Source organism: Panicum hallii, chromosome 4 (genome assembly GCF_002211085.1).
Source record: "Panicum hallii strain FIL2 chromosome 4, PHallii_v3.1, whole genome shotgun sequence".
Classification (NCBI taxonomy): Eukaryota; Viridiplantae; Streptophyta; class Magnoliopsida; order Poales; family Poaceae; genus Panicum; species Panicum hallii.
In genome coordinates this window covers 41,981,984-42,009,338 of record NC_038045.1, presented here as the reverse complement: position 1 = coordinate 42,009,338, position 27,355 = coordinate 41,981,984, and the positions used below count along the sequence as shown (strand labels likewise).

The window sequence follows — 27,355 nt, the reverse complement described above, 5'->3', positions numbered from 1 at the left end:
CCTTATACTTCGGCATCCATAATTGCTAAACTACAATAAGACTCTATAAAATAAATTGAGCTCAAAGGCCCGCAAATTGACCAAACCAGTTGAAGTGATATATGCTCTGCCTTCTCTTTTTGTTACATCCTCGTTCTTCAATCCGTCACCGGATCCAATGCGCATTCAATCTTCAACCATGGCCACATTACTGGTTAAAATCAAACAAGCAGGATAAATAGATATTTATTTTATTTTTAAAGGTAATAGATTAGATATTAGAGCTGTATTTGCTTACGTTATGTGAAAACCTGTATATTCCAATGACACGATGCTTTATGTCTGCTTAGAATCCAATATGAAAGAATTCCAACGATTAAATCTATACCAATATAATCCAGTCCATTTAATTTAGTGATATCTTTAAATTCCTTGGTTTTTAATTCGCAATTTAATTCAGTTATGTTCTTCTTACAACGGACATTTGCATCTTTTATCTCTTCCCAACTATGATTTTAGATATTCAATATTAAGTACCAAATCTGTGTACACCAAAATAATATACCATCAAAATAATTTGAAATGCACACGGAACATTTCAAATATTCTATGAAAACAATAAAACATTTTACAAAATATAAAAAAATTTCCATATGAAGAATTACAAATTAAAAAACATGGAAGATATCAATATTCTATGGTAATGACGAGATTTTTCTATAGAAACAATTACAAATATAACATGGAAAATTTTGAACATTTTATGATAACAATGAAGTTGTTCCATATGAATAATGACAACTATATCATGTAGCATTTCAAATATTTTTGCTAATTCGGTGTACTATAGCATCCGCGCTTTTCACTCTTTTAATCGGCAACTAATTTTCCATGACAGCTTATCATATAGGTTATATTAGTGGAATTTGTAATATGACAACTAAGGATTTGTTATCGCCATAATTCAGGCGGGCCAGAAAGGTGGGCCGAGGAGCAAGATGGGCACGAAGAATAGTCATAGTGGGCTTGCGAATCGGACCTTATGCAGGTGTTTGAGGCCAAGGTTGGTCATGTATCTAGAAAGACATGTGTGTTTAAATTATTTAGATAGGGATAGTCAAGATTCGTATCATCTTCAGTTAGGATTGGTTAGGTAAGGCAAGTCTACGGACTATAAATATGTACCTTGGATTATCAGTAAAAACAATCAATCGTTCACCAATAACTCTCAGCGCATCGCCACCCCTGTTCTAGGGTTTCTCAGGTAAGTGCCGTGCAGCCTCGATCACGCCCTGCGTGATCGGGGCGGCATCGTCCCTGCTTATCCACCTTTCGTGTTTCTCGTTCTGAAGCATTGTTGACAGCGAGTAGCACTAGTTACCTTAACATTTATAGAGTAGCATCAGCTCTTCCATGCTTTAATCGTGCATTGCTTGTTACCTGTAAAGGTCCAGTTGTCCCTGTACCCGATCTCGGGTATAGGGGCAGTGCTCTGCTCTGTCTTTATTTAGTAGATCCAATCTGTTATGGTTAATCTTTATTCATCGAAGATTTAATTTAATATCTGCATGACTAGGCCCTTCAAACGGGTTGAATGTTCCAGCAGTACGCTTGGTGCTTTATAATAGCTTAAGGAGGGATTATTCCGGGAACCGGCTTTTTGTTGGTTTTTAGGCCTCTGTTTAGGTTGTTGTTTTGTTACTTTCCGTATCTGTTAGGCTTAATTACGTGTAGGATGTTCCGGTTACACAGTGAAAGCTCTAACCGTCATAGATTGGATTAGCTTAATGTTTACAAAGCAAGATTTATATTATCATTGGATATATTTGCCTTATTTATAGATCTGATCTGGTACCAAACACAATCGGCTCTTTATAGCCGATATAGGGAGCCACCCGATGAACCGATCATGGCTCGGACTAATGTTTATACGTGTCTGTGCATGCAGAAAACTAACATATAACACCTTCCTGATCATGTATAAGGTCAGGTGAAATGCCTAGCGACCCAGAAGCTAGGACATGTGCCGGATCTCGGGCCGTTGACCGAGGGACCGGGGCCCACCAGCAGTCCTGGGAGCCTCCTGGCTCCTCGTGTTGCCTGTCCCTACTCGCCGGTGGGTTTTGACCGACAACACATTTTGGCACGCCTAGTGGGACAATCTTCATCATCTGCATCATCTTCATCAACTTCATCATCTTCATCGACTCCATCGACTTCTGTTGACAGGATGACGAGGGATGAACCGATCACCTACGAGGAGCTGCCTGCTGAACATAAGCAGAAATATGATGAGATTAAGGCTCTCTTCGAAGCCGATCTCATCGGCTCTTTCGAGAAGACCCGCCACCACGGCATCAGGTGGAAGGGATTTTCGCCCGAAGGTGCCCTTGATGGCGTAGATCTGTCCACCTGTTAGAAGATCGTACCAGAGCTCTACATCAGGAAGTAAACTACATGGTGGCCCACTCGCTGCACCGATATTCCGAGAGCTTGGTAAATGCTTTCGAGCGTGTTGCGCTGCACGTGGTTCAGGAAATCATGAAGCACCAATACTCTCCAACGGGACCTACCGTGGAGAGTTACAAGGGAGAATTGCCATTCCAGGCTAGGCCACCACTGCCTTATGCGCTTGCGACTTTAGAATCATACGGCTCTCCAGCCTATGTTGTTCACAATGTGGGAGGTGATCCTGTAGATCACCAATTCTTCAGCGAGCCGCCCAAGGAGATCCCGCATGGATACATGTGTGCTTATAAACCGGATAGCAATAATCCGGTACACTCAGTACAAAGGGCGGCTGGAGTAGTTTCTGGAGCGGATGCTGACAAACAAGCATGGCTAGCTGCCTATGCCACCGGACCGAGTCACGATAGTGCACACTCGGCCCCAGGAGCGCAGACGGTAGATCAGATCAGTGCCATTCTAAGAGATCAATTTGGTATTCTACAAAATAGGAGGGCGATCGGCTATACTAAGCCGTATCCTAGTGACTTTGATTTAATTCCCCTACCACCTAAGTATAGGTTTCCTGAGTTCACCAAATTCAGTGGAACAGAAGGATCTAGCTCCATCGAGCACGTGAGCCGATACTTAGCGCAACTAGGGATGATCTCGGTGTCGGATCCCATGCGAGTAAGGTTTTTCTCGCAATCACTCACAGGGCCAGCCTTTGGATGGTATACATCATTAGGCCCTAATTCGATCCACACCTAGAAGCAGCTGGAGGAGCAATTTCATATTCAGTATCATTTGGAAGCTGCGGAAGCAGGAATTGCTGACTTGGCACAAGTGTGGCAGAAGCGCAGGGAAACCATGGCAGAATATATCCAACGCTTCAGAGAGGTGAAGAACCGATTTTACTTGACCCGGATTTAGGAGAAGGAGGCGGTCGAGTTGGCATCCTTGGGATTAATAAAGCCGATCAGGGATCTAGCTTTCCAATTGGAGTTTAACTCTTTGGCGCACTTGGTGCAAAAGTTAACAACATATGAGCAGTGCCACCCAGAGCTATACCAAGATAAGTTCAAGAGTCAAGTGACATTGGTCGACGCAGAAGAAGCTGAAGACTCTGGGGATGATCAGGAAGTAGCAGTCATAGAATGGTCTCGGGGGGCAAATCCCGTGTCCTCTAAGTGGGTGAAACAGAATGGGCCTGCGAGAGGTTTTGACTTCGACGTGAGCAATTTTGAGCAGATATTTGATCTATTATTGAAAGAAAAACAATTGAAGTTACCTGAAGGTTGCAAGCCTCCTACGGCGCAGGAGCTGTAGGGAAGATCATATTGCAAGTGGTAGATCCAATCGGCTATTGAGCAAGGCCGATTGATCTTAGGCCAAACCGCCATGAAGCTCGACACCCAGCCCTTCCCAAGTGTGAACATGGTGGAAGGTTATGACCGGTCTGCGAGGTGGCAATTAGATTTTGCACTCGGCATTAACATGGCAGGGCATTAGAATGAAAAGGCTGATCCTTGCGATCGGCCCCAAAATGGAGAAAAGGGATATATCACAGAGGAACAAGTGAGGCATGTCAGGAATGAGCGGCCGGCTTCTTCCGATCTCCTCAAGAAGTACAAATACCAGTACCAGCAATGTTTCCAGCGTGAGTCAAAGGAGGAGGAGTATGAGCGCCGTACTGGAAAGTGTTTGAAGAAACAAGAAGATGTGCGTGATCATTGGCATTGCTCGTTCTTCAGGTATTGTTGGGATTCCAGCATGAGTCGATTACCTACTACCAAGGACTGCCTGGAGTGCGGACCTCGGCAACAAGATGCAGAGGGGGTCTCGATTTTTCGACGTTTGGGACTTGTGCCGTCTCAGCAAGAGCAGATTCAACCACCACGAAGGAGGGCGGACTTCGAAGAAGAAGAGGATAAGTATCATCGTCCGCGCTGGTGCCCTGATGGACTTAACTATTCTCAGAAACGTAGGGTTCAGCGGTTGCGCAGCTTGGAAGAAGCTGAGGCTAGATATCTTGAGTCACTGAGGAAGGCGCGCCTGGATTTGGTGGACAAAGTCCACTACACGCAGAAAAGGGAGTCGCACCCTCCCAGGAAAGAGTGGCGGCCAAAATCAACAAGAGCCGATGTGGAGACATCGGCTGATGCACATATGATGTTAGTGCTCCCTGCAGAATTCCACGCTCGAGGCCATGAGGAGTTATCGGTAGCCCAGCTTGACTTGGGGCCGCGGCCGGTAATATTTGAGAAGCCACAAGCAAAGAACTATAAGCATTTGAAGGCTTTATATCTCAAGGGTTACATAAACGGCCAGCTTGTCAACAAGATGTTGGTTGACACAGGAGCGGCAGTTAACATAATGTCGTACTCAGTGTTGCGCCACTTGGGGCGGTCTGCTGGAGATCTAATCAAGACTAACGTCACGCTAAGTGATTTCAACGGGCAGGCATTAGAAGCTCAAGGTGTCCTTAGTGTGGATCTGACAGTCGGAAACAAGACTGTCCCGACCTCTTTCTTCATCGTTAACAGCAAGAGCACATACAACATCCTACTTGGCAGGGATTGGATCCATACCAACTGCTGCATCCCTTCCACAATGCATTAATGTCTAATCCAGTGGGATGGAGATGAGGTAGAGGTAGTTCACGCAGATGACTCGATCGAGATCTCGCATGCTGGCATGAGCATCTGGGATACGGAAGACCAAGAGCCAATTTCAGGGATCAGTTTGGAAGGCTGCGACCACATTGAAGCTACAAAAAATGAGGTGAGGCTGGTCTTATCCACTGGCCTTATAGAGTAGATGAGTCACAAAGAACGAGCGGCTTTGATGTACTTGTTGAGGCCGATCCCCGCGATCGGCCCCAAAAAATAAAGCAAACCTTTAATATCAAGTGTTGTACATAATCATAGCAGTTATAGGAAGGCCCATTTTGACAGCCGGCTTTACTCTTGTTGTAAAGTTTCAAAGAGCAATGAAGGACATAAAGCAGCCGATCTCGACGATCAGCCAAAATTCTTTTTATTATCTTCCTTGTCCATCTACAGTGTTGATTTAATAGATGATGGGAAACTAGGATACGGATTTACATCGGCTGATGAACTCGAAGAAGTAGATATTGGTCCTGGGGATAAGCCACGACCAACATTTGTCAGCAGAAAGTTATGCCCGTGTTTACGAGAGTTGATGATAGCTTTGCTAAAAGAATACGCAGATTGCTTTGCTTGGGATTACACGGAGATGCCTGGGTTGGATAGGAGTATAGTCGAGCATCGGCTCCCTCTCAAGAATGGATTTCGGCCGTTTCAGCAGCGAGCGTGACAGATGAAGGCTGAGGTCCTAGTGGAGGTTCAGAAGGAAGTGGAGAAAATGCTAGAGGTAGGGTTCATTAGGCCTTGCAGGTATGCCGAGTGGATTTCAAGTGTTGTACCTGTGCAAAGGAAGGACAACCGATGGCGAGTCTGCATGAACTTCAGAGACCTCAACAGGGCTACTCCAAAGGATGAATATCCAATGCCTGTTGCAGAGATGTTGATTAACGCGGTTGCCGGTCATAAGATCTTGAGTTTCATGGATGGCAATGCCGTTTATAACCAGATCTTCATGGCTCCTGAGGATATAAGCAAGACTGCATTCAGGGTAACTGGGGCAGTAGGATTGTTCGAATATGTGGTTATGACTTTTGGGTTGAAGAATGCTGGCGCTACGTATCAGCGTGCCATGAACTACATTTTCCATGACTTGATCGGCCAGCTAGTGGAAATTTATATTGATGATGTCGTGGTGAAATCTGTGTCGGTGGAAGGGCACTTGGTGGACTTACGGCAAGTTTTGGAAAGAACTAGAAGGTTCGGGCTTAGAATGAATCTGAAGAAGTGCGCTTTCAACGTTTCGGCCGGTCAGTTTCTGGGTTTCTTGGTTCATGAAAGAGGAATCGAGATCGGCCTAAAAAGCCAAGAAGCTATGCGGACCATGGTGCCACCTACTACGAAGAGGGAGCTCCAACAACTCATTGGTAAGGTCAACTTTGTTAGAAGGTTTATTTCCAATCTTTCTGGGCGGATTGAGCCTTTTATGGAGTTGGTAAAAATTAAAGCCAATGAAGAGTTTCGCTGGGGGGCAGAGCAGCAACGGGCGTTTGAAGCGATAAAGGAGTATCCGTCAAAACCACCTGTGCTTGTTCCACCCCAACAAGATAGGCCATTCTATGTGTACCTATCAGTAGGTAACACCTCCATCGCTTCAGTAGTAATACAAGTGCATGACGACAAAGACAGGGTTGTGTTCTTTACATGCCTGATATTGAAAAGATATGCCTTTGTTTATTCTTTACATGCACAAAGCTTCGTCATATCCTGCTATTAGCCAAGATAATTGTCATCTGCAAATCGGATGTCATAAAACACATGCTATCGGCTCCTGTATTGAAAGGCTGACTTGGAAAATGGATGTTTGCGTTGTCAGAATTTGATATCCGGTACCAACCCGCGAAGGCGGTCAAAGGGCAAGCGATGGTGGATCTTATTGCAGAAAGGGTCAATATTGACATAGCGGCACTTTCCATATGTGCATGGGCCATGTACTTTGACGGGTCGGTTTGCGGAGATGGATGTGGCATAGGTATCTTGCTTGTGTCGCCTCGGGGGGCAACGTATTCTTTTTCAATCAGATTGCCTACCGCTTGCACCAAGAACCTCGCAGAATATGAAGCGGTGCGTAAAGGTATGGAGTTGCTTCTTGAGGCCGGAGCTGAAGTAGTGGAAAGTTTTGGGGATTCAAAATTGGTGATCTCTCAGCTCACAGAAGAATATAGGTGTGAGAGCGAGTCACTCTTCCCGTTATGGGCGCAATGTTGAGAGCTGATGGCCAATTCAGGTACATAAATTTCTATTAGATATCTAGGACTCAGAATTCGGAGGCTAATGATTTGGCACAGATGGCTTTGGGATACAAGGCTGTAGCAGACAGAACGGATCTTCAGGTACACCTACTAGACCAAGGAGATTGGAGAGCCGATATCTTCAATTATTTGAAGGATTCGGCTTGGGGGGCACCCAAGAGGATACGCTACAAGGCTATGAGATACGTCCTGATAGGAGATGACATGTTCTACAGGACTTTGGAAGGTCTGCTGCTTAAATGTCTAGGGGTGGTTGAATCCAATCTGCTCTTACACGAAGTCCATGAAGGCACCTATGGGACTCACCAATCGGCTCATAAGATGAAGTGGCTAATTAGGCGATCAGGATATTACTGGCCCACCATACTTGAAGATTGCTTCAAATATTATAAAGGATGTCAGGCATGTTAGAGGTTCGGGAAGATTCAGATGGTACCAGCGTCAGTAATGAACCCTATCGTCAAACCATGGCCGTTCAGAGGCTAGGGCATGGACATGATCGGCAAAATTAATCCTCCATCCAGCAAAGGCCACCAGTTTATTTTGGCCATCACAAATTACTTTACCAAGTGGGTGGAGGCGGTCCCCATGAAGATGGTAGCATCCAAGGATGTTATTAATTTTGTCAAGGAGCATGTCGTTCATAGGTTCGGGATTCCTCAGACCATTACAACAGATGGAGGTTCGGTCTTTATTTCAGAGGAGTTCAAGAAATTAGCCAACAACATAGGCATCAAGCTGATTAGGTCATCTCCATATTATGCCCAAACAAACGGACAAGCTAAAGCATCGAATCAGGGCTTTATCAAGTTAATCAAGAGAAATATTGTTGAATATCATAGGTGTTGGCATGAGGTCTTATCAGAGGCATTGTGGGCATACCGTATTTCCTGCCATGGAGCAACAAAAACTTCTCCTTATCACCTAGTGTATGGATAGGAGGCTGTTTTACCGTAGGAAATTACTGCCGGCTCGAGTCGCATAGAGTTCTAGAATGACTTAATGGCTGAAGAGTATACTACTCTGATGAATGATAATATTGAGGACCTCACGGAACTCAGGCTTTGGTCACTTGAGAAGATCAAAGAAAATAAGGCCAAAGTAGCCCGTGCTGTGACATTCACGTACTTAGGGTTAAAACCCATTAGATTCTAGTATAAAGTGTGTATGTTTGATCTTGTGTATGTGTGCTAAAAACTTTAACACAATGGCAAAAGGATCTTTTAGTAATTTTGGAAAATTTAGGTCCTTTGCTGCAAAATGGGAGAGAATGGAAGGTAAAATCAAAACATATGAAGGTTGTTTTGCAAAAAGGCAAGAACTTACTTTTAAACCACAAATAGAGGTGAAACTACCCTAAGGATTCAAGTGGAGTGTAGATTTTAAATAGAATTTCTCCGAAGTTTAAAACTTTGCCAAGTTTTAAATTAGATTCAAATCCTTAACTCTTTTGAAACTAAACCTTAAAACAAACTTGTAGATCTTACTAAACTCTACACTTTTGCTTTTGGGCACATTTTCATTTGAGCTATGGTTCGAAAGTTAACCTAGATTTACAGTGGAGTCCCTATATTTTTATAAAATCGCAGATAAGACCCTATCTTCTACCTCCAGCCCTCCTCCTCTGCTCTGCCCCACGCCCGTGGCCCTGCCGCCCTCGCCGGCTGATTTCCCGAGCCCCAGCTGCCCCGCGGCGCTCTTCTCTGTGCTACGTGCCATCCAACGTCCGCGCCCGCCGCTCCCCACCCCGCGCTGGCCCTCTCCCTGCTCCTCCACATCGCGCCGCCGTCGCCCGAGCCACCACACATGCCGCCGAGCTTGCCAGCAGCTGCTCCACCTGCACTGTGCTTCTCTTGGCCTTAAAGCTTGCCTAGGAGTTCCTCTCGACTTCTTTTACACACTCCACTCCACCGCATTGCCTCTCCTTTCTTCCTGCGCTCGAGTACTCTCGCCGGAGCTCCGCCGCTGCCTCGGCTCGCCGTTGACAGCCGCCTCTGCCACCTCCCACCCTCGATCCAGTGCTCCAGCAGCACCCCCGCCACCCACTAATGCTCACAGGCCTGCCCAATTTCGCTCTCCCGCACTAGATCGACCGGACCACTGCACTGGTGAGCTCGAGCTCCGCCGCCGCTCGGTCTCGCCGTCATCCCGATGCTCCGCCACCTCTTAGCCCCGGCCAAGCACACCATCAGCACCAGATCATCGCGAGGAAGCTTCCTAGCTACTTCCCCACCGCCCTCCTACCCTCCGGCCATCGGAACACCGTCGCCGCCCCTCGGAGCACCGCCGCCCGCCCCGGTTTGCCGTCGACACGCCGCCACAATCCCTCTCTTGTCCTACACCGGCCACCCCCATGACCGCCGTGAGCCCCTGAACCTTTCCCCCACTTCCCTCTCGCCGCCGGTGAGCCCCCTCGCTGGAATTTGGTCACCACCGATCGGCATCCCTATGTAGCCCGGCCAAGGACCCAATTGCAAGGATTCAAAATTTCCCACGGGCCTTTCTGTAGAAAAATCAGAAACCCCCCCAATTCAAATTGGCCAACTTGGAAAATCCATAGAAATTTGTAGAAAAACCCAAAAATTGACAAACCAATTTTGTTGTACTCCAGATGCTTAGCTCTACAACTTTTGTTACTGAAGTGCAGTGTGAAACAAAATATTTTTAGAGTTATTTTAAAGTTTAGCAAAGGAGTATCTTGAGTATAACTTTTGCATGTTAGCTCTATTTCTTGTGATTTTTGGTGTGTAGCCTGTTTAGGGTATAAATGAGCTTGTGAAAAAATTTCACTTACAGTACCGAACCCTAGCTTGAATTAATTAAAACTTATGGAAATCAAGCTTGAATTGGTTAAAATTTATTTAAAAATGTTACTAAGGTTTTCATGCTTAGATATTTTTACCATATGATGTTCTATAATAGAGTAGTTCATAGTAAAGTTTTCAAGAATTTATGACACTGCTTTGCCTAAGGTTTGAATTTAAACTTGAAATTTGATCTTAATTCAAATGCTTTAGTTTCTGTTTTCAGAAAATTATAAAAAATTCATAGTAAGCTTATCTGCTAGAAGTAAGCTTACCCACAAAAATTCAAGACCAAAGCATTTGTAGATTTCAAAATAAAAATCAAAATTTTTAACCTAATTCAATTAATTTAATTGATTATGATAATTGAATACCAATAGTAAGATTGAGTTCAAATTTCCTGCTTTATGATGTTGTGTTTATCAATTTATTGGATTGCAACTTTATCATGAAGTAAAATTCTTAACTCAAGAACCACCTAATTCAAATCATTGCATATCATGTAGAGTCAGCGGCACGCGACGACGGAGACTACGAGCTAGTCTCGGAACACGAGCAAGGGTTTTCTGAAGACCCAGTGAACGTCGTCAATAATTTAACTGAAGCCTTGAACCAAGGTTCGGAAGTCCTTGACATCCCTGACCTCAGCCCCGCTCAAGAAGGCAAGCCCCAATGCATAACCCAGTACTTTAACTTACTACACTTATATAGTTTTATACTTATATATCTATATTATGCATTACGTCTAGGAGTTGAAATGGAACCCTAGATGCATGAATCCTAGTAACCTATGTATTGTGCCTGAGTTCTTATCGAATAGATGCTCTGCTAATAGGATCGGCAGAAGTCGAGTGATTTCCTGTCGCTCGCGCTATATAGGAGTTGAATGTGTACTATTCTACAATTACTATAAGGAGAATGGACGGGGTCATGTGCAGTATCATGACATGAATGGTTACCCCGTCTGTATTAATAAAGGTTGATAAGGTCGCAGTGTGTGGTAGCTGTGGTTAAGCATTTGAAAGTACTAGCCACATGCCGCGAAATATGGAAAGCGGTAAGCCTAGTAACCAATCGGCCCGAGGAGTGGACATACCTCCCACCACTCGTAATTTGGTTTTTCGCACACGCAACGACGTGCAGGAATACGTTCCACACAGCGGACAGGAGTACGGTCATGTAGTCACGCTACAGACGTATGTCCTGCACATTGGATGTGCGTATGGCCCTACAGTCGCTTGTGGTGGCCCTGATCCACGAGTCGGAATGAAAGGCAAACAGTTGCTTCAGAACGATCGTTGGATGTTCCAAGCGTGTGAGTTAGGTTTACCCTTGCAAGGTTATGAAACTTGATTCAAAATCGTCTGTTTTTCGCAGAGATTGAGACTGCTTATTCGTTCTGCCACATAGAGTAAGAACAGTAACTATTGTTGGAATAATCTTGATGGATGCTAATCTCTACCTTGTTTGTCTAGTATAGGTGGTTACCTAGAATGGTTAATGCAACTAGAAGCTGAAAGCTAAAACATGAAAGTTAGATCATACTCTTTGTTGCTTTTCAGCTGAAATTAAACCCAGAACCATTACAAGCCTTCATAAGTCTAGTTACATGGCAAAGTATACCATAAAATAGGTAAGTCTTGCTGAGTATTAGCATACTCAGTCTTGCTAGTCTGTCTTTCAGGTATGGCCTGTATGAACCAAACGGATTATCCAGCCTAGCCATTCTCTGTTCCATTTGGCTGGTCCGTGGAGTGGGATCCGTCCCCGGCTGGCAATGACCCTCCAGAATGATGCCATGTTTAGGGCGGAGCATGGTGCCAAATTTTGCGACGTGTAGTCGCGATATTAAAAACTTTCTTCCGCTGTGACTCTGGACAAGCTGTTTAGCTTGTTGTTTAAAACAATATCTGTATAAGTACTTTAAGCTTCCAAACAGTTATGTAATAATGTTTAATTATCCTATGGGCTAAAAGTTTTGTGAGATGTTGTGTGATTGTAAACTCGCTTTCGTGTGAGGTAAACCTACTTCGATCCTGTTGAACCGTGGTTGTATCGGGCGGAGAGCCGACAGACCAATGGGTTGTTCCGTTTGAAGTGCGTTGAGTTAGTACCATCTGTATAGCGATGACTAGCGTGCTTGAGCCAGAATAATTCAGGCGGTTCTGCCACATGCGCATACAATAAGAAGTCAAGCCGAAGGAATTCTGAGTTGGAGATCTGGTTTGGGAAGCGGTGCTACCATTGGGGACTAAATATGCAACGTATGGCAAGTGGTCTCCAAACTGGCATGGGCCTTATAGTGTTGACCAAGTCCTATCTGGGAATGCATATATGCTTGAAGAGTTGGATGGTGTCAAGTTCCCAGTGGCGATCAATGGTCAACATCTCAAGAAGTACTTCCCAAGTATGTGGGATGGTGAGCAGGAAAGCCGATGCTACACATCAGGCTATAAACCGATATGATCAATTGGCCCAAACAAGAGAAAGCCGACGCGTCGCGGAAGGATATGAGCCGACAAAACCTGATGACTCGTACACGTGGAAAATAGTAATATGCGCCAGGGAGAGTACAAGAAAGGAAGGCCGATACATGCAGTCGGCCCACATATATAAAAGAGAAAGAGAAGTACTTTGTCCCTGACACATCAAGTCGATCAGGTAGCTGATGCATAACCATTGACTTTAGAATCTTAAAATAAATACATGCAGGTTTATCTAACAAAGGGTGATTAGAAGGAAACCTACTGAAGGAATTCGTCGATGGCAGCAATGGCTTCAAGACAGATACGGTGAACTTCAGCAATCACTGCTTCATCATCCTTGTCCACTCCTGACACCACCTGCCTACTCAAAGCGCTCAGCTATACAAGTTCTACCTTCAGTTGAGCGGTCAGGGCCTCTATTTCCCATTTGGAGCTGGCAATAAGGTTTTTTTCTTCTTGGATGCACTGCTCGGTCGCCCGGACCTTAGCCTTGATGTCTTCTAATTCCTTGTCCAGAAGATGAAGCCTTTGAGAATGCATAGATGTATCGGCCTTGGCATCCAGAACCGCCTTCTTCTCGTTAAGTGACCAGCACCTCTCGGCAATGTTGGCCTTCAAGGGGGCTTGAGAGCGACGGGTCTCAATCCTATGACGAGCCTGTTCTACTCTTGTCCGAAAGAAGGGGAGGTGCCCGGTCGGCCAAAGCTTGATTTGAAGGACTGCAGGAAGCTGATATTTGATCTCCTCAAGAATCTTCCTTACTGCACTGGAATCCTGGACCAAGGCGTCTATTGGAGCTGATAGAAGGCCCTTTACGCGGAGAAGTTGACTGGCAACACTGGTCAAATCTTGTTGAGGATCGTCGACTTCTATTATGGCCGAGCCGATAGATGTAGGATCAAATGCAAGCAACTCCGAGAGGCTCAGGCCCTGAAAGAAGGCATGAGAGTAGGGCAGCATAGGGATAAAACATACCTATTCTAGAGGAGGAGTAATGACAGCCAATGAACAAATAATCGGCTCCTGAGGACGCGCCCTTTCTAGAGGAAGAGCGATGACAGCTGATGAAGCGATGATCGGCTCTTTGGGACTTACCCTTTCTGAAGGAGGAGTGATAGCCGGTGAAGCAACGATCGGCTCTTACAGGCACGCCCCTTTCGGAGCAAGTCTGTTAGTCGATGAGGAGACAGTCGGCTCCTCTAGAGAGGACCAACATCTGATGCAGCGACAACCGGCTCCTGCAGACCTTGAAGGATGACCAAAGCATCAACCGGCATTGCAGGGCCTTCCGGAGCTTTTGGGATGGGATCCTGAAGGGTGACCAAGGCGCTGACCGGTGCCGAAGAATCTTCTAGAGCTTCTGGAGTTGGATCCTTTTGGCATGCGGGTTCCTCCCCACTGGAAATGTGTACAACGTTGAACTGCAAGAAAGGGAGGGGTAATCAAGTTAAAATGTGCATATTTAGAGGATCAGCTATGAGAGGGGCGATCCAAACCTGGCTGGCGATCGGAGCTTCTTGAGGGGTGGAAGATGGCCCGACTTCCTTCCGAATTTTTCTGGTGATCATCTTTCTCACCTTAGTGTGGGCTCGGGGGGCAACAGTGTCAGAAGACCATTTCCGCTTGGGGGTCAACTTCGCAGTGCTGGGCTGGATCCGCATGATGCCTTTTGAAGGGGGAGGTGCGTTTTTGCCAAAAAGAACCACAGGGGCAATAGGCAAAAACTAGAAGTTAGATCCATCATTGTTCCTGGACTCCGGACCATCCTCCTACTGCAAAAGGAGCAAATAGAATCAGAAAAGGAATTGAGTGAAGTCAGAAAGAAAAAAAATGGTGGATTGACGGTAATACCTCTTCCTCAAGGACTTCATACTCAGCATGAATCTGCTGCAGCATCGGCCCTAGGGCTTTCCGAAAGACATCGACCACCAGTTCTCGAAGTCGATGGCCGAAGAGGTGAACGTTAGGTCAACAGGGATTGGGATGAGAAGGTCTGAAAATAGGCTGTAGCACCTTTGAGTGGTGATGGCATCAGGCAGATCGATTCAGTTGGTTGTTAAATGATGAAGGAGGAAGTGAGGAGGAACTTGCCCGAGGCCAAACTGCCGGGCTGCTACAACCGGTTGATAGAACTCATATCCCGGTTTAATGATTCGGTTGGAAGTACTCATGCTGACTGGGAGGAGGCAAGGGCGAATCATGATAGAATACAGGCGCCGGGTGTTGACATCATCGGCAAAATCAGCCAGCTTGAAGGTGATCGGGTTCTTGAAAATTTCAGATTCAGTGTAGGGAAGGAAGATAGGGTTGTTCAAACCCTTATAGAAAATCCTAAACCGTCGTGAAGCATCTGAAGGATTCAACTTGCCCCAGGAAGGCCGTACAAAGCCTGGCTGAAGCTAGTGCATCTGATCTGCCTCCCACTTTGGTCCGGGAAAGAGTTATTGGCCAAAGAAGGAAAGTTTGGGATAAAGTCCTGAAAGTAAAGGTGAGCCCACAATTGGATGAACCACCAGGGACCACCAGTCCTAAGTTTCTTCTGGGAAAGAAGGCTCAAAGACATCAGATGAAGGTATCTGTAGATTTCTCCAAGGAATAATTTACCAAGGCCAACAGTGTGACCTCTGGCCAGCTCGTACGCTAGAGGAAGATAATTCTTGGTTGGAGCAAGGGAAGGACTACAGAATAGGAAGTGCTCTAACCAAAGGTTCAGGAAAGCTGTGTATTCCTTCTCCGTCACAGGGCCTTTGGTTTTTAGGTGTTGATTCAGGTATGCACCCTAGTTTGTGCACTCTGTTTTGGAAGACAACTTGAAGGGAACTTCAGATAGCCTGTAGGTAGAGGGGCAGGTTGATGATATGTCCAGACCAGTGATCATCATCACGTCCAGAAGGGTTAGAGTCATCGGTCCATGACCAAAGAGAAAACAATTCAAGGCATCGGACCAAAAGTAGCCGCTGGTCTTTAGAAGGTTCTCGTTCTTTTCAAGAGGGGATAGAGACAGGGACAGAGCATCGGCTATCCCTATGGACTCCCATGTGGGCTGGTAGGTGTTCGCCACTCTGTTATACCAGGTCACCCAGCGCTCAGGAGGATTTGGCCAGGCACGGAGGCTGTCGGACCAGGAGTCTAAATCTATATTTTTGCTCACAAATGGGGTTCGATTGGCCTCGCAAGAAATCAGATCTACAGGTTTCTCGTAAGAACAAGGCCCGAGACAAAAAGAATTGGAGGGAAGGATGCGGCAAGAGGATATCTGAAACTAGAAGAAATCCATGAAAGCCAAATAATCAAAGAAAAGGTCATTTAATGGCCCAGGGGATCTCGTAATTTCTGCATTAAATTAGCAAAGGTCGGAGTCTTACCTTTAGACCAAAGACGTTCGCATCGGTGTTCGGAGAATCCGCCATCGGAAACCCTGATGAAGATCGAGGACTTGGGGACTAGATCTAGGGTTGGCGGCACAAGATCGAGTTCGTGTTCTAAGGCGTTGGTCCGGATCTTGTGACTAGGGTTTATAAGCAAAGGGTTTTGGAGAATAATTTGGATTCGGGGAATCTTCAGAGATTTGTTTTGGGGAAGGTTCCAGATTTAAGCGGAAAATGAAATGAATTGGAGAATTGGCCTGGATCCGGATCAGCATTTTTGAGGAAAGGAACTAGTGCGTTGCCATCGGCTCTTAACAGATCGGCTTTTTAATGAGTCGCGGTTGAAATAGAAGATTTTATTTACAATAGGGAGTAAGTACAAAAGGGGAGCCGATTGCTCCTAGAGCCGATCTATCGGCTTAATACTACAGTCTACCACCAGTAGATGCCGGAGGTCCTGCGGCGCTTGGTCGGTGGAGCCGTGTTGACGTCGCTATCACCGCCGCTGCCGTTGACGTTGCTACCATCGTCTCCGCTGCTGTTACTGGTGAAGCCGCTGTTGTCTTTGATTTCTTCATTGTCGTCGTCGTCATCATCCTCCGACGATCCGCCAAGGAGGAAGTCTTCTGCTACTGAATCCTCCTCGGTTGAAGAGGAATCGGCTTCTTCTTCCGAGGAGGAGGAGAAGTCTTCTTCCCAGAATGCATCGTCCTCGTCATCTTCCTCCAGCTCATCACCGAGGAGTAGGTGGAGGTCTTTGCCATTGATCAGGAACTCGTCGTCCTCTGACCAAGATTAGAAGTCCCATTCCTCTACATCCCAATGCAGGGGGGCAAGGACTTCATAGGCGGCTATAGGGTCGTATTCTGGAGTAGGCTCTCGAGTGGATTCAGACTCGAAGGAGATGGTGGAAGAAGCAGAGGAAGAGGAAGAAGCCATTACGAGAAGAGGAAAATCGAATCAGGTATGGTTGCTAATGGCTGAAGGGAGAAGATGATTAAAAGTGACAGGTTTATAAAGGCGAAGTGGAAGATGAATCGGCACCATAGCGGTTTCCAAGGAGCCTAATGCAGAGTAGTCACATCCCCTGGAAGTTGAAAAGGCACAACTGTACGGATTTTGGAAGTCGAAGAGGCGGGGCGATTAAAAGACAAATAGTTTCTGTAACACCCTAATATTGCAAAGTACAAAAATAATTTGAATGGCATGATAGGTTAAAGAGTTACATGAATTTTGATAAGTAATTTTCTTAAGGTATAAAAATAAATATAGGAAAAACTATGTGATTGTGCATCCCATGCTCTTTGCATTGAACTTTTGTTTGCAGTTTATTTGAAGTTAGATTTGAATTCAAATTCCATTTCCAAATTCAAAAGCCCTTTTTGATTTTTGTTGTTCTTCTCCCTTTTTCCCCCTCTTTTCTCCCCTTTGGGCCCAGCCCAGCCCGGCTGGCCACCCTCCTCCCTCTCCTCTCCTCCCTTCTCTCTCGCGCGCGCGGCCCACTCTCCCTCCTTCCTTTTCCCGAGCGCTCCCTCTCTTCTCTGGGCCGCAGCTCGCCCGACGGCCCAGCCCGCGCGCGCACCCCGCTCTCTCCCTTCTCTCCCTCTCTCTGGCACTGACAGGCGGGGCCCGCCTGTCAGGCCCGTCTTCCCCCACCGCACCGGACTCGGGTTCGAGTCCGGCTCGCCTCCGCGCGATCCCCGCTCCTCCGCGCCGTCTCCGCCTCGGGCCCGCACGCCCAGGCGCCCGCGGCCGCCCCCTATTTAAGCCGCCGCCCCGTGCCCTAGCCCTCCACGCCGCAGCCGCCGCCCCGCTCAAACCCTAGCAGCCGCGCCGCCGCCATTGCCGCTTGAGCTCGGGCTCGCCGCCGTCCCGCCCTCCTGTTGCCGCCCGCCGTCGTTTGTCCGCCCCCGGAGCACCACGAGGCGGTGAGGATGCTCGATCGCCCGTTTTTCCCTCTCCCTCCCGCTCTCCCGCGCCTGCGCGACGTGCACCGAGGCTCTCCGCCGCCTCTCGCCGCCGGCCGCCGTCCACGGCCGCCGCCTCTCCCTCTCTTCACCCTAGACCAGTTCCCCTCGTCCCCCTCTACCTCCCCGTCCAAATCCGGACCCGAACCGTGCCGGGAATCGCATTTTCGCGTGTTTCCGGCGATGCGCCGCCGTCCTCGCCTCGCCGCCGGCGTCCCGCCGCCGCACCCGCGCCACCCCGCGTCGCCCCGAGCCGGCCGGCCGTTGGATCCAAATCCAACGGCCCAGAACAGATCTAATCGCGGGTCAGACAGTCAGATACCGGTCAACCCGCGCCAGTTTTGCAAAAGAGCCCTTAAGTTTCCCCGAAATCAACCCGCCGTCCTCTCCCGTTCAAAAATAATTGCAGATTCATCCTTTTTCCTCTGTTTAGGCCCCTGAGGTTTTTCAAAATTTAACCCGCCGTCCTTAGCCTGAGGTTTTGCAAGCTAGCCCCTCTGTCTAGGGTTTATTTACGATCTAGCCCCTGGTTCTCTGTTTTAGGTCCTTTTAGATCTAAACCTTCGCAGATAAGCCCCTGGAACCCCGTTTTAGCCCTAACTTCTCCGTTTTAACTCCGATTTCATCGATTCTTGCGCTCACGCGATCCTTACGAATTGCACAATGTTTTTAAAATATTATTTTATTCTGTTTTCATTGATTGGTGTACTGTTCTTATTTTATTTTGTTTGCTTGTTTGTATGTGCTCGTGTGCGACGTTAGACGGTGCGCAGTTCGAGGATCCGCAGGGACAAGACTTTGAAGAATTCCCTGAGCAGCAGCAGTTTGCTAACGAAGGCAAGTGGTCCTTGATCATGTTTTCAGTCCTATTAATGTCACAATTACACCTTTACTTTTATGCATGCATGTGTCTAGAATATGATGGAACCCAATTAAGGATATGACTAGATTTGATTTAACTTCCTTGTTTAAACCTGGGTTGTTTTATTTATGTTATAGCTACGCTAGCTGCTTATCAATAGTTTTTGGATGTTTGGAAACCATGTTACCTCCTATATCTCTCATGTCCTTTGGAATAATGTTATGGCAATCAAACCAGCTTACCGAATGAATTGGAACATGGAGAACCACCCAGGAAAACAGTACAACCACAGTACTATATGGCTCTGGTCTTGGCTAATTAATTAGAAACCTTGGCTTGTAAAGGTCTTACCGAAAGGGCAAGAGGGGAGTGCGTTGATGGGGTATAGCCCGGTCCTCTTGAGGTGTAGATATGATCCTGGGTAAGGCGTCTTCCTCATTAGGGAGGGTTATGACCACTGCGGCCTGAAACCTTAGCGGACCAATACAAGTTAGGGAATCTTTGTAAAGGCCTCGTAGTGAATCCCTGCCACTCACCTTGGAAGTGTTTAAGGGCCTTGCAAACCCGGGCATAAAGGGAAACACGAGCTGTGGGTAAAGTGTACAACCTCTGCAGAGTGAAAACTGATATATCAGCCGTGCTCACGGTTAAGAGCGGCTTGGACCCTCACATGATAATTGAACTTGAAGATGATTTAAGCTGTTGTTCTTTTTGGTTGAAGTTGTTTATTCACTCAGTTATTATATAAGGGTTGGTATAAACTTAAACCTAGATAATGCTTGCTAAATAAAACTTGACCAACTAAAATGCTTATCGCAGTCAAACCGTGTCAGCTTATCCTTGAATTGGCCTTGCATGTCATATAATTTACTCCACTTGCTGAGTACCAACCATAAGTGTACTCACGCTTGCTTTATTAAAACCAATGCTGCTCAGAGCAAGACAACTTTCCGGAGTTTCCCGAAGATATTGGAGATTTCTAGGCGTGTGTCTTCCGGTCAACTGCCTGTGAAGTTGATGTCCGCTGCTATTTATCGACGGTTATTTATTCGCTTAAGGTTAAGACTGTCGGTCATGTAATAAAGTACTATTATACTCTTATTCGTTAATGCATTGTTCGGATATTCGCTTGTGACGTCTACTGTATGTGCGGAACTTGATCCTGGCGCACATATGGGATGCATTCGGTTACCTTTTCTAAACCGGGTGTGACAGTTTCGGAATAACTATTGCCGAAACCAGAGGGGCATGTGTTATCGTCATAATTCAGGCGGGCCAGAAAGGTAGGCCGAGGAGCAAGATGGGCACGAAGGATAGTCATAGTGGGCTTGCGAATCGGACCTTATGCAGGTGTTTGAGGCCAAGGTTGGCCATGTATCTAGATAGGTATGTGTGTTTAAATAGTTTAGATAGAGATAGCCAAGATTCGTGTCGTGTTCAGTTAGAATTGGTTAGGGAAGGCAAGTCTACAGACTATAAATATGTTCCCTGGATTATCAGTAAAAACAATCAATCGTTCACCAACAACTCTCGACGACATCGTCCCTGCTTATCCACCTTTCATGTTTCTCGTTCTGAAGCATTGTTGACGGCGAGTAGCACTAGTTACCTTAACGTTTATAGAGTAGCATCAGCTCTTCCATGCTTTAATCGTGCATTGCTTGTTATCTGTAAACGCCTAGTTGTCGCTGCACCCGATCTCGGGTATAGGGGCAGCGCTCTGCTCTGTCTTTATTTAGTAGATCCAATCTGTTATAGTTAATCTTTATTCATCGAAGATTTAGTTTAATATCTGCATGATTAGCCCCTTCAAACGGGTTGAATGTTCCGGCAGTACGCTTGGTGCTTTATAATAGCTTAAGGAGGGATTGTTCCGGGAACCGGCTTTTTGTTGGTTTTTAGGCCTCTGTTTAGGTTGTTGTTTCGTTACTTTCTGTATCTGTTAGGCTTAATTACGTGTAGGATGTTCCGGTTATGCTGTCAGACCCGGGGCCACGGGGCTGTGTACATCAAGGAGTCCGTATTGGGATAGGGGATAGGACGTATCCTGCACCTTATCTATATTGTATTCTACCCGCATGCGGAGTAGGACTAGTCGATATAGAAGGAAACTGCTCGAGTTGTACTTGAGTATGATTTCTAAGCTAGTATCCGGCTAGAATTCATGTAACCCTGTCCCCCCGGATATATAAGGGCGGGCAGGAGCCCCTCAAAACATAAGATCACCAGATCAACATCAAGGCAATACAAACTATCATACAGGACGTAGGGCATAACGCATATTGCGGCCTGAACCTGTCTAAATCTTGTGTTGTCTGCACCTTCGAGTTCCTGATCTCGGCGCATCCCCACCCAAAACCTACCACCTTGGGTACACCCCTCGGTGGGCAGCCGGATAAAACCCGACAGCTGGCGCGCCAGATAGGGGGGCGCATCGAAGATCCACCAGCGAACTCGATGGCATCTTTCTGGTTCTCCAGGACCTCTTCATCAATATCAATCCGCTCAAGGTGGCGGGTTGCTACTTTGTACATATGCATCGGCGGATCGATTCATCGAGTTCAAGCTCGGATCCTTCAGCGAGCGGCTACATCGACCTTGACTACTTGGCTCGACATTCACCTCGGCTGCAACGTCGATGCACCGCGGCCGTTGACCTCGACCACCCGGTTCAACTTCGGCTTGTGCCGCAATATCCGCGCGCATCAGCGATGAGTTCGACTACTTCGGCTTCGCGAGGACGATCGGCAGCCCGCCGACGACTACTTCAACTACTCGTCTCGACTTAAAAACTAGTCGGAATTGACTCCGACTAGTCAAGCTTCATCAACAAACCGTCGCAGCTCCATCAACGAGCTCCATGGCTTCGTCGATATTCATCCACGAATCAAGCTAAGTGATTTATACCTTTTCTGACTTGTTCTTCACAGAATCGGCTACCCTTTCGGGTACGCCTCTCGATGGGCATGAAACCCTCGGGGGCTACGCCCTAATCGACTACTCCTGGGATGTTAGACCGACAGTCACAGCTTTGGTGCACCGAATACTGAAGGCTCTGCCACAGATTTAATGCACCGAGTGCTGGCGGCTTTGCCACGGCCTTAGGACACTGACTACGGAGGCTACGCCACAAGGTTGTGTTTTGAGTGCTGGAGGCTTCATGGGACTACACCCTATGGAAGTATAGATCTTTGCGTGTTGCCACACACGCACTCGCCGACTACTTATATTATTACTGAGTACTACTCGGTATCTTCACATTATGCTACATAAGGTATGCATTGTCTTTTTTCAGATCAAGTTTCGGCAACAACCCTCCAGGCAACGCGGCGTGCCATGATAGTTCCGCTAGTTCCCAGGCTCGGGGGCTGGGCGTTGCACACTACTCGACATAGCTTCTTCAGCTCTCCTGGCTCGAAGGCTCGGGGGCTGGACGCCGCAAAACTACTCGAAGACGACTCATACGAAGACTAAGAGTGCAGACGAAACCCTAAGCCACCGCACGGTTAAATAAACCAGCGGGAGGCTCAATTTCACTATGCAGAAGGCGAAGAGTTTTTTCGGAATTTCAGAGTAACACTGCATGCCACGACTTTTGGATCCTTATCTCCAAGTTTGTGGGATTTGGATTCAAGGCTCGGGGGCTGCGGGACACGTGGCATCGACTACTTATTTTTCAAAAGTACTCGAAGGATAAGAAGAAAAGACTCAAGGCTAGTTTGACCCTCAACTTGATTCTTTGATTCAACCTAAGACTCGGGGGCTACTCCATATGGAGTGTGATTATTCATCGCACCCCATACAAAAAGAAGAATTCGGGGCATGAGCACCTCATAGCTTCGATGCAGTTAGAAGACCTGGGGCCACGGGGCTGTGTACATCAAGAAGTCTGTATTGGGATAGGGGATAGGACATGTCCTGCACCTTATCTATATTGTATTCTACCCGCATGCGGAGTAGGACTAGTCGATATGGAAGGAAACTACTTGAGTTGTACTTGAGTATGATTCCTAAGCTAGTATCCGGCTATGATTCATGTAACCCTGTCCCCCCGGATATATAAGGGCGGGCAGGGAGCCCCTCAAAACATAAGATCACCAGATCAACATCAAGGCAATACAAACCATCATACAGTACGTAGGGCATAATGCATATTGCGGCCTGAACCTGTCTAAATCTTGTGTTGTCTGCACCTTCGAGTTCCTGATCTCGGCGCATCCCCACCCAAAACCTACCACCTTGGGTACACTCCTCGGTGGGCAGCCGGATAAAACCAGACATACGCAGTGAAAGCTCTAATCGTCGTAGATTAGATTAGCTTAATGTTTACAGAGCAAGATTTATATTATCATTGGATATATTTGCCTTATTTATAGATCCGATCTGGTACGAAATACAATTGGCTATTTATAGCCGATATAGGGAGCCATCCGATGAGCCGATCACGGCTCGAACTAATGTTTATACGTGTCTGTGCATGCAGGAAACTAACATATAACACCTTCCACATCAGGTATAAGGTCAGGTGACACGCCTAGCGACCCAGAACCGAGGACGTGTGCCGGATCTCAGGCCGTTGACCAAGTGACCGGGGTCCACCAGCAGTCCCGGGAGCTTCCCGGCTCCTCGTGTTGCTTGTCCCTGCTCGCCAGTGGGTTTTGACCGACAACAGAATTACACTACCATGGATCACCAATTCAAGAAGCTTACCGTCCATGCAATTTCATGGTTCCAGACTTCTAGGGTTCTCGGGCACAGCAGGATAATTGTGTTAGAACCTTGTTGAGGAGGGATTACAATTTCAAGGGTTTAGAAAATTTGTATCCATGCTAACAAATTCAAAACTTTAGGTCTGTGCTGTCAACAGCATTTACATGTCGGTTCATGTTTATTCTGATGAATTTCAGTGAAATACATACTTCGGGAATACAGTACTTTTATCTGGTTCCCTTGAACTTACTGAAAGCAGCGATCTAGTATAGTAGTATATGCTCCCGCGGAACACAAAACTCACCATGCTGCACAACAATTTAGCAAGCACCAGGGCGGAATCCAACGCTGCCGCCGCTGATATCGTAGAGCACCTCGAACGTGCGCTGCTGCACGTTGCCGAGGATTCCGGTGTCGCCATCCTTGCCCGTGGGCGCGAAAGCGAGGCAGCCACCGTACAGAATGCCGGAGATGTCGAGGTCCATGACGGCGCCGCGGGAGAAGGTCAGCGCAATCTTGGGCACGGTGATGGTGCTGAAGCCGTTGAAGTTGAAGCAGGTGTCCAGCAGGTTGGCCGCGGGCGCCGCGGACGGGTACGCCTTCATCTCCTTCCTGAACGCTGCCCGCAGCGCGCGGTACGCCGTCGGCGGCAGCCGCGTGATGACGGTGCCGGAGTCGACGACGGAGCCTGCGGAGAAGATCGAGGCTGGCACGTCGAGCCGGGTCCCCGCAACAGTGATGGCCTGGAGGAACACGCCGTAGAACGTCGGGGCGTTCCTGGACCTCGCCATGGGCGTGCGCGCATAGCCCGCGGCGCCGCCAGCCGCGCCGAGGGTGAGGAACCCGGCGGAGCTCGACGGGCGCGGGAGGCAGTAGGAGAACGCCTTGCCGTAGGTCGCCGCCGTATGCGATACGAGGGACTCCGCGTCGCCGCCGAGCCCCATGAGGCCGTCCACCTGGTCGACGAATCCGGCGGCGCGGTGGCTGCACCCGAACTGGAAGCTCTTGACGACGTCGGACGAGGTCAGGCTCAGCGTGTCGGAGCCGTACGTCCCCTTTGTGGCGGAGCCGTCGCCGTACGTGACGAAGTACTGGCACTGCGAGTTCAAGCAGCCGTTGCCCTCGCCGCCGAGCTGCGCGCACTGCGCGGAGCCGCAGGAGAAGGCGGCGTACGTGGCGGACTTGGCCGGATCGAAGAGCTTGTCCTTCTGCGAGTAGCACGATCGCGCGGGGCAGGGAGCGCACTGCACCCACGACACGTCGCTGCCCGTGTCGATGATCATGACCTGGGACACGGCGGGCGTGCCAACGCCGACGGTGACCACGTACTCCGCGGTGCCAAGCGAGAAGCCGGGGCTGGTCGGGATGGTCACGGCAGATTGCTGGAGCTCCTTGGTGCCGTTTCCCGAGACCTTGGCGTGGATGTAGGCGGCACGCTGTTGGTCCAGGCGGAGCATTTCCTCCAGCGACGGCTTCTCTTTGGAGATGGCCGGCGAGCACGGGCCGTGGCGGTGGGCCAGTGGCAGCGTGGCACCATTTTTGGATGGGGTAACTGGGACAAATCGACATGAATGAATCGTTAGAAAGAAACGTCGAGAATATGTTCGTCCGACTTATTATTGGGAGAAAATTGACGTTTACTACATGACATGCAAAAATAAAATAAGGATACTATGAAAGTATATATGTCTTCTCGCACGAGTCAATGCGAAAACTCATTTACCTTTAGGGCCTGAACAGATTTCCGATGGCTTCAGCGAACTAGGTGCTACGACTAAGTATCTTTGTGCATCTGCGCCATGAACAATGGAGCAGCAGCAACCACCAAGCAGAACAACTAACAAAGGCAGCAATGGAGAGGCCATGGCAGTGAGTGTTTGCAGGTTACAGCGAACTGCTTGACTGATGAAATGCTAGCGTGTTGCCTTTGTATAGGCGTCGATCAGTGTCCCAGTCGTCGATCAACGTCAACAGACCACGAGTCTTCGCCAATGGGTCGCCAGACGCATGCTAGGAAGCAACGTGCAACGTCAGTATTTGAAGTTGACTCCATGTTGACGAGAGTTTGTCACAATTTCGAAAAAGGCTACAACCTGCTTCACCAGCTGCAGCGGTGGTAAAGGAACTAAAAATTTACCTAGAATTTTAATGATCGGGCTAAAAGAACTTTGCACATATTTTATATATTTTTAGCTAATAATGGTTAAGGGTTAAGTTGGATCAGGATATCAGAGTCACGATGCAGTACCGTCCCTAATCAGTTGGTTGTCCCCGTTCGCTGTGCTGGACAACACGCGGTTTTGAATTCAACTCGAAAATGATGGAACATTTTGATTTCCAGCACTCGACGACTCAGAAGTTCGAAGTCTGCTGAAAAGCTTGGGGCCTGTTTGGATGTTGTAGTTTTAGAAAACTATAGTATTAAGAAACTTTAGTTTTATAAGCTAAAGACATGCAAAACCATGGTTTAGAAAAAAGAAGTCTGGAGTGGAGTTTTCAAACTCCAAAAAGACTATAATTTTGATAGTACTATGATTTTTAAAACCATAAAGTTTGTTGCATCCAAACATCTATAAATTTTCAAACACTCATAAGTTTTTAAAAACCAAAGTATTTTGTAAAACCGTAGTATTTATCTAATATTCCAAAAAATACTTTGTATCTAAACAGAGCCTTGCCGGCTTTCTTTTTTTCTTGCCAACTGCTGTCGGTCCTGGTCCGAGAATTTCCAGACAATTTGTTTGGGATTACATGCAAGTGTAGCTGTATTGCAGCTATCGGTTTTGAATTTTTTATATTGGCTCTTGGCCTGGTAGGTGTGGACAATTGACATAGACAGCAGTCGCTCCGGAGTCTGGACCTCGCGGAATTCATAGGTTTGTTGGTTCGGATAAGCTGAAACCAGACACAACGATGGAAATGTGACTCAAGCTCAACGTAGTAAGTTTAGAGTAATAGAGTGAGAAAAAACCAAAGCCAAATAAGTAAAAGAATAAATGGTCAAAAGTCCCCTCCTCCAAGCCCTAGGGCTCTATCTATAGGGAGGAGGAGGCGGTTGTTTATATTTATTCTATTGGTGGGGTCAAATATTACAAAGAAGATCCCTAGGATTTACAAAGGAGTACCTAAAAGTTACAAACAGATCCTTGAAAGCTGCAACTAAATTTCTAGACCTCATAAACAAGCCCTTAGAACCCCTAACTTAGCCTCTTTTACACAAAGAGGGTCCCTAGCCTTGGGCGTGATGGCCTAAGGTGCACCCCCAACAGTAGTCCCTCAGCTATTTGGTCGTGGCTAGCACAACGAGACCAAGTAGCTGATCCCATTAAATGAGTCATATCCACGATCCGAACTTTAGTTGCAAGAAAAGTACTTTGCAACCTGCACATGTGCGCCTCACTAAAAACTCCATCCTAAAAATCCAATGGGGAAAAAGGGATGAAGAAAAGAGTATGCACATGCTTTGATTTATACTAGTGCCAGCTTTAGATCCTACAGAGCATTGATTTTATGGGCAGCTTCGCTCCTGAGCTTCGATTGGCGATTGGCTTCTCTTCTGAGCTTCGGATAGAACTCCATCGTCTAAGATGAAATGGTCCCCCAATACACCCCCACAGTAGGCTTAGCTCCAAGAGACGATGTAGTTGGAGTAGCTGTGGCCGTAGGTTGACGCAATATCTTCAAGTCTTCTCTCACGAGCATCGGACAAGACCCCATCGTCTAAGATGAACCGGTCCTCCAGTACACCCCCAGCCCCTCTTGGCTGGGGTTCATGAGATAAGCTTCGCATGTAGTGGAAGTAGTCGATGTAAAGGT

At 47.3% G+C, this 27,355-nt stretch overlaps 1 protein-coding gene across 1 annotated transcript; it reads right to left on the bottom strand.

Moving 5' to 3' along the window:
- Nucleotides 1-23,694: 23,694 nt before the first annotated feature.
- LOC112888667 (aspartyl protease family protein At5g10770-like) lies at nucleotides 23,695-25,414 on the bottom strand. The gene is made up of 2 exons (XM_025954942.1): nucleotides 25,263-25,414; nucleotides 23,695-25,091 (listed from the first exon to the last, which is right to left on the bottom strand). The coding sequence occupies exons 1-2, from the start codon at nucleotides 25,402-25,404 to the stop codon at nucleotides 23,860-23,862; spliced, it is 1,374 nt and encodes a 457-aa protein (XP_025810727.1). The 5' UTR covers nucleotides 25,405-25,414; the 3' UTR covers nucleotides 23,695-23,859.
- Nucleotides 25,415-27,355: the final 1,941 nt, after the last annotated feature.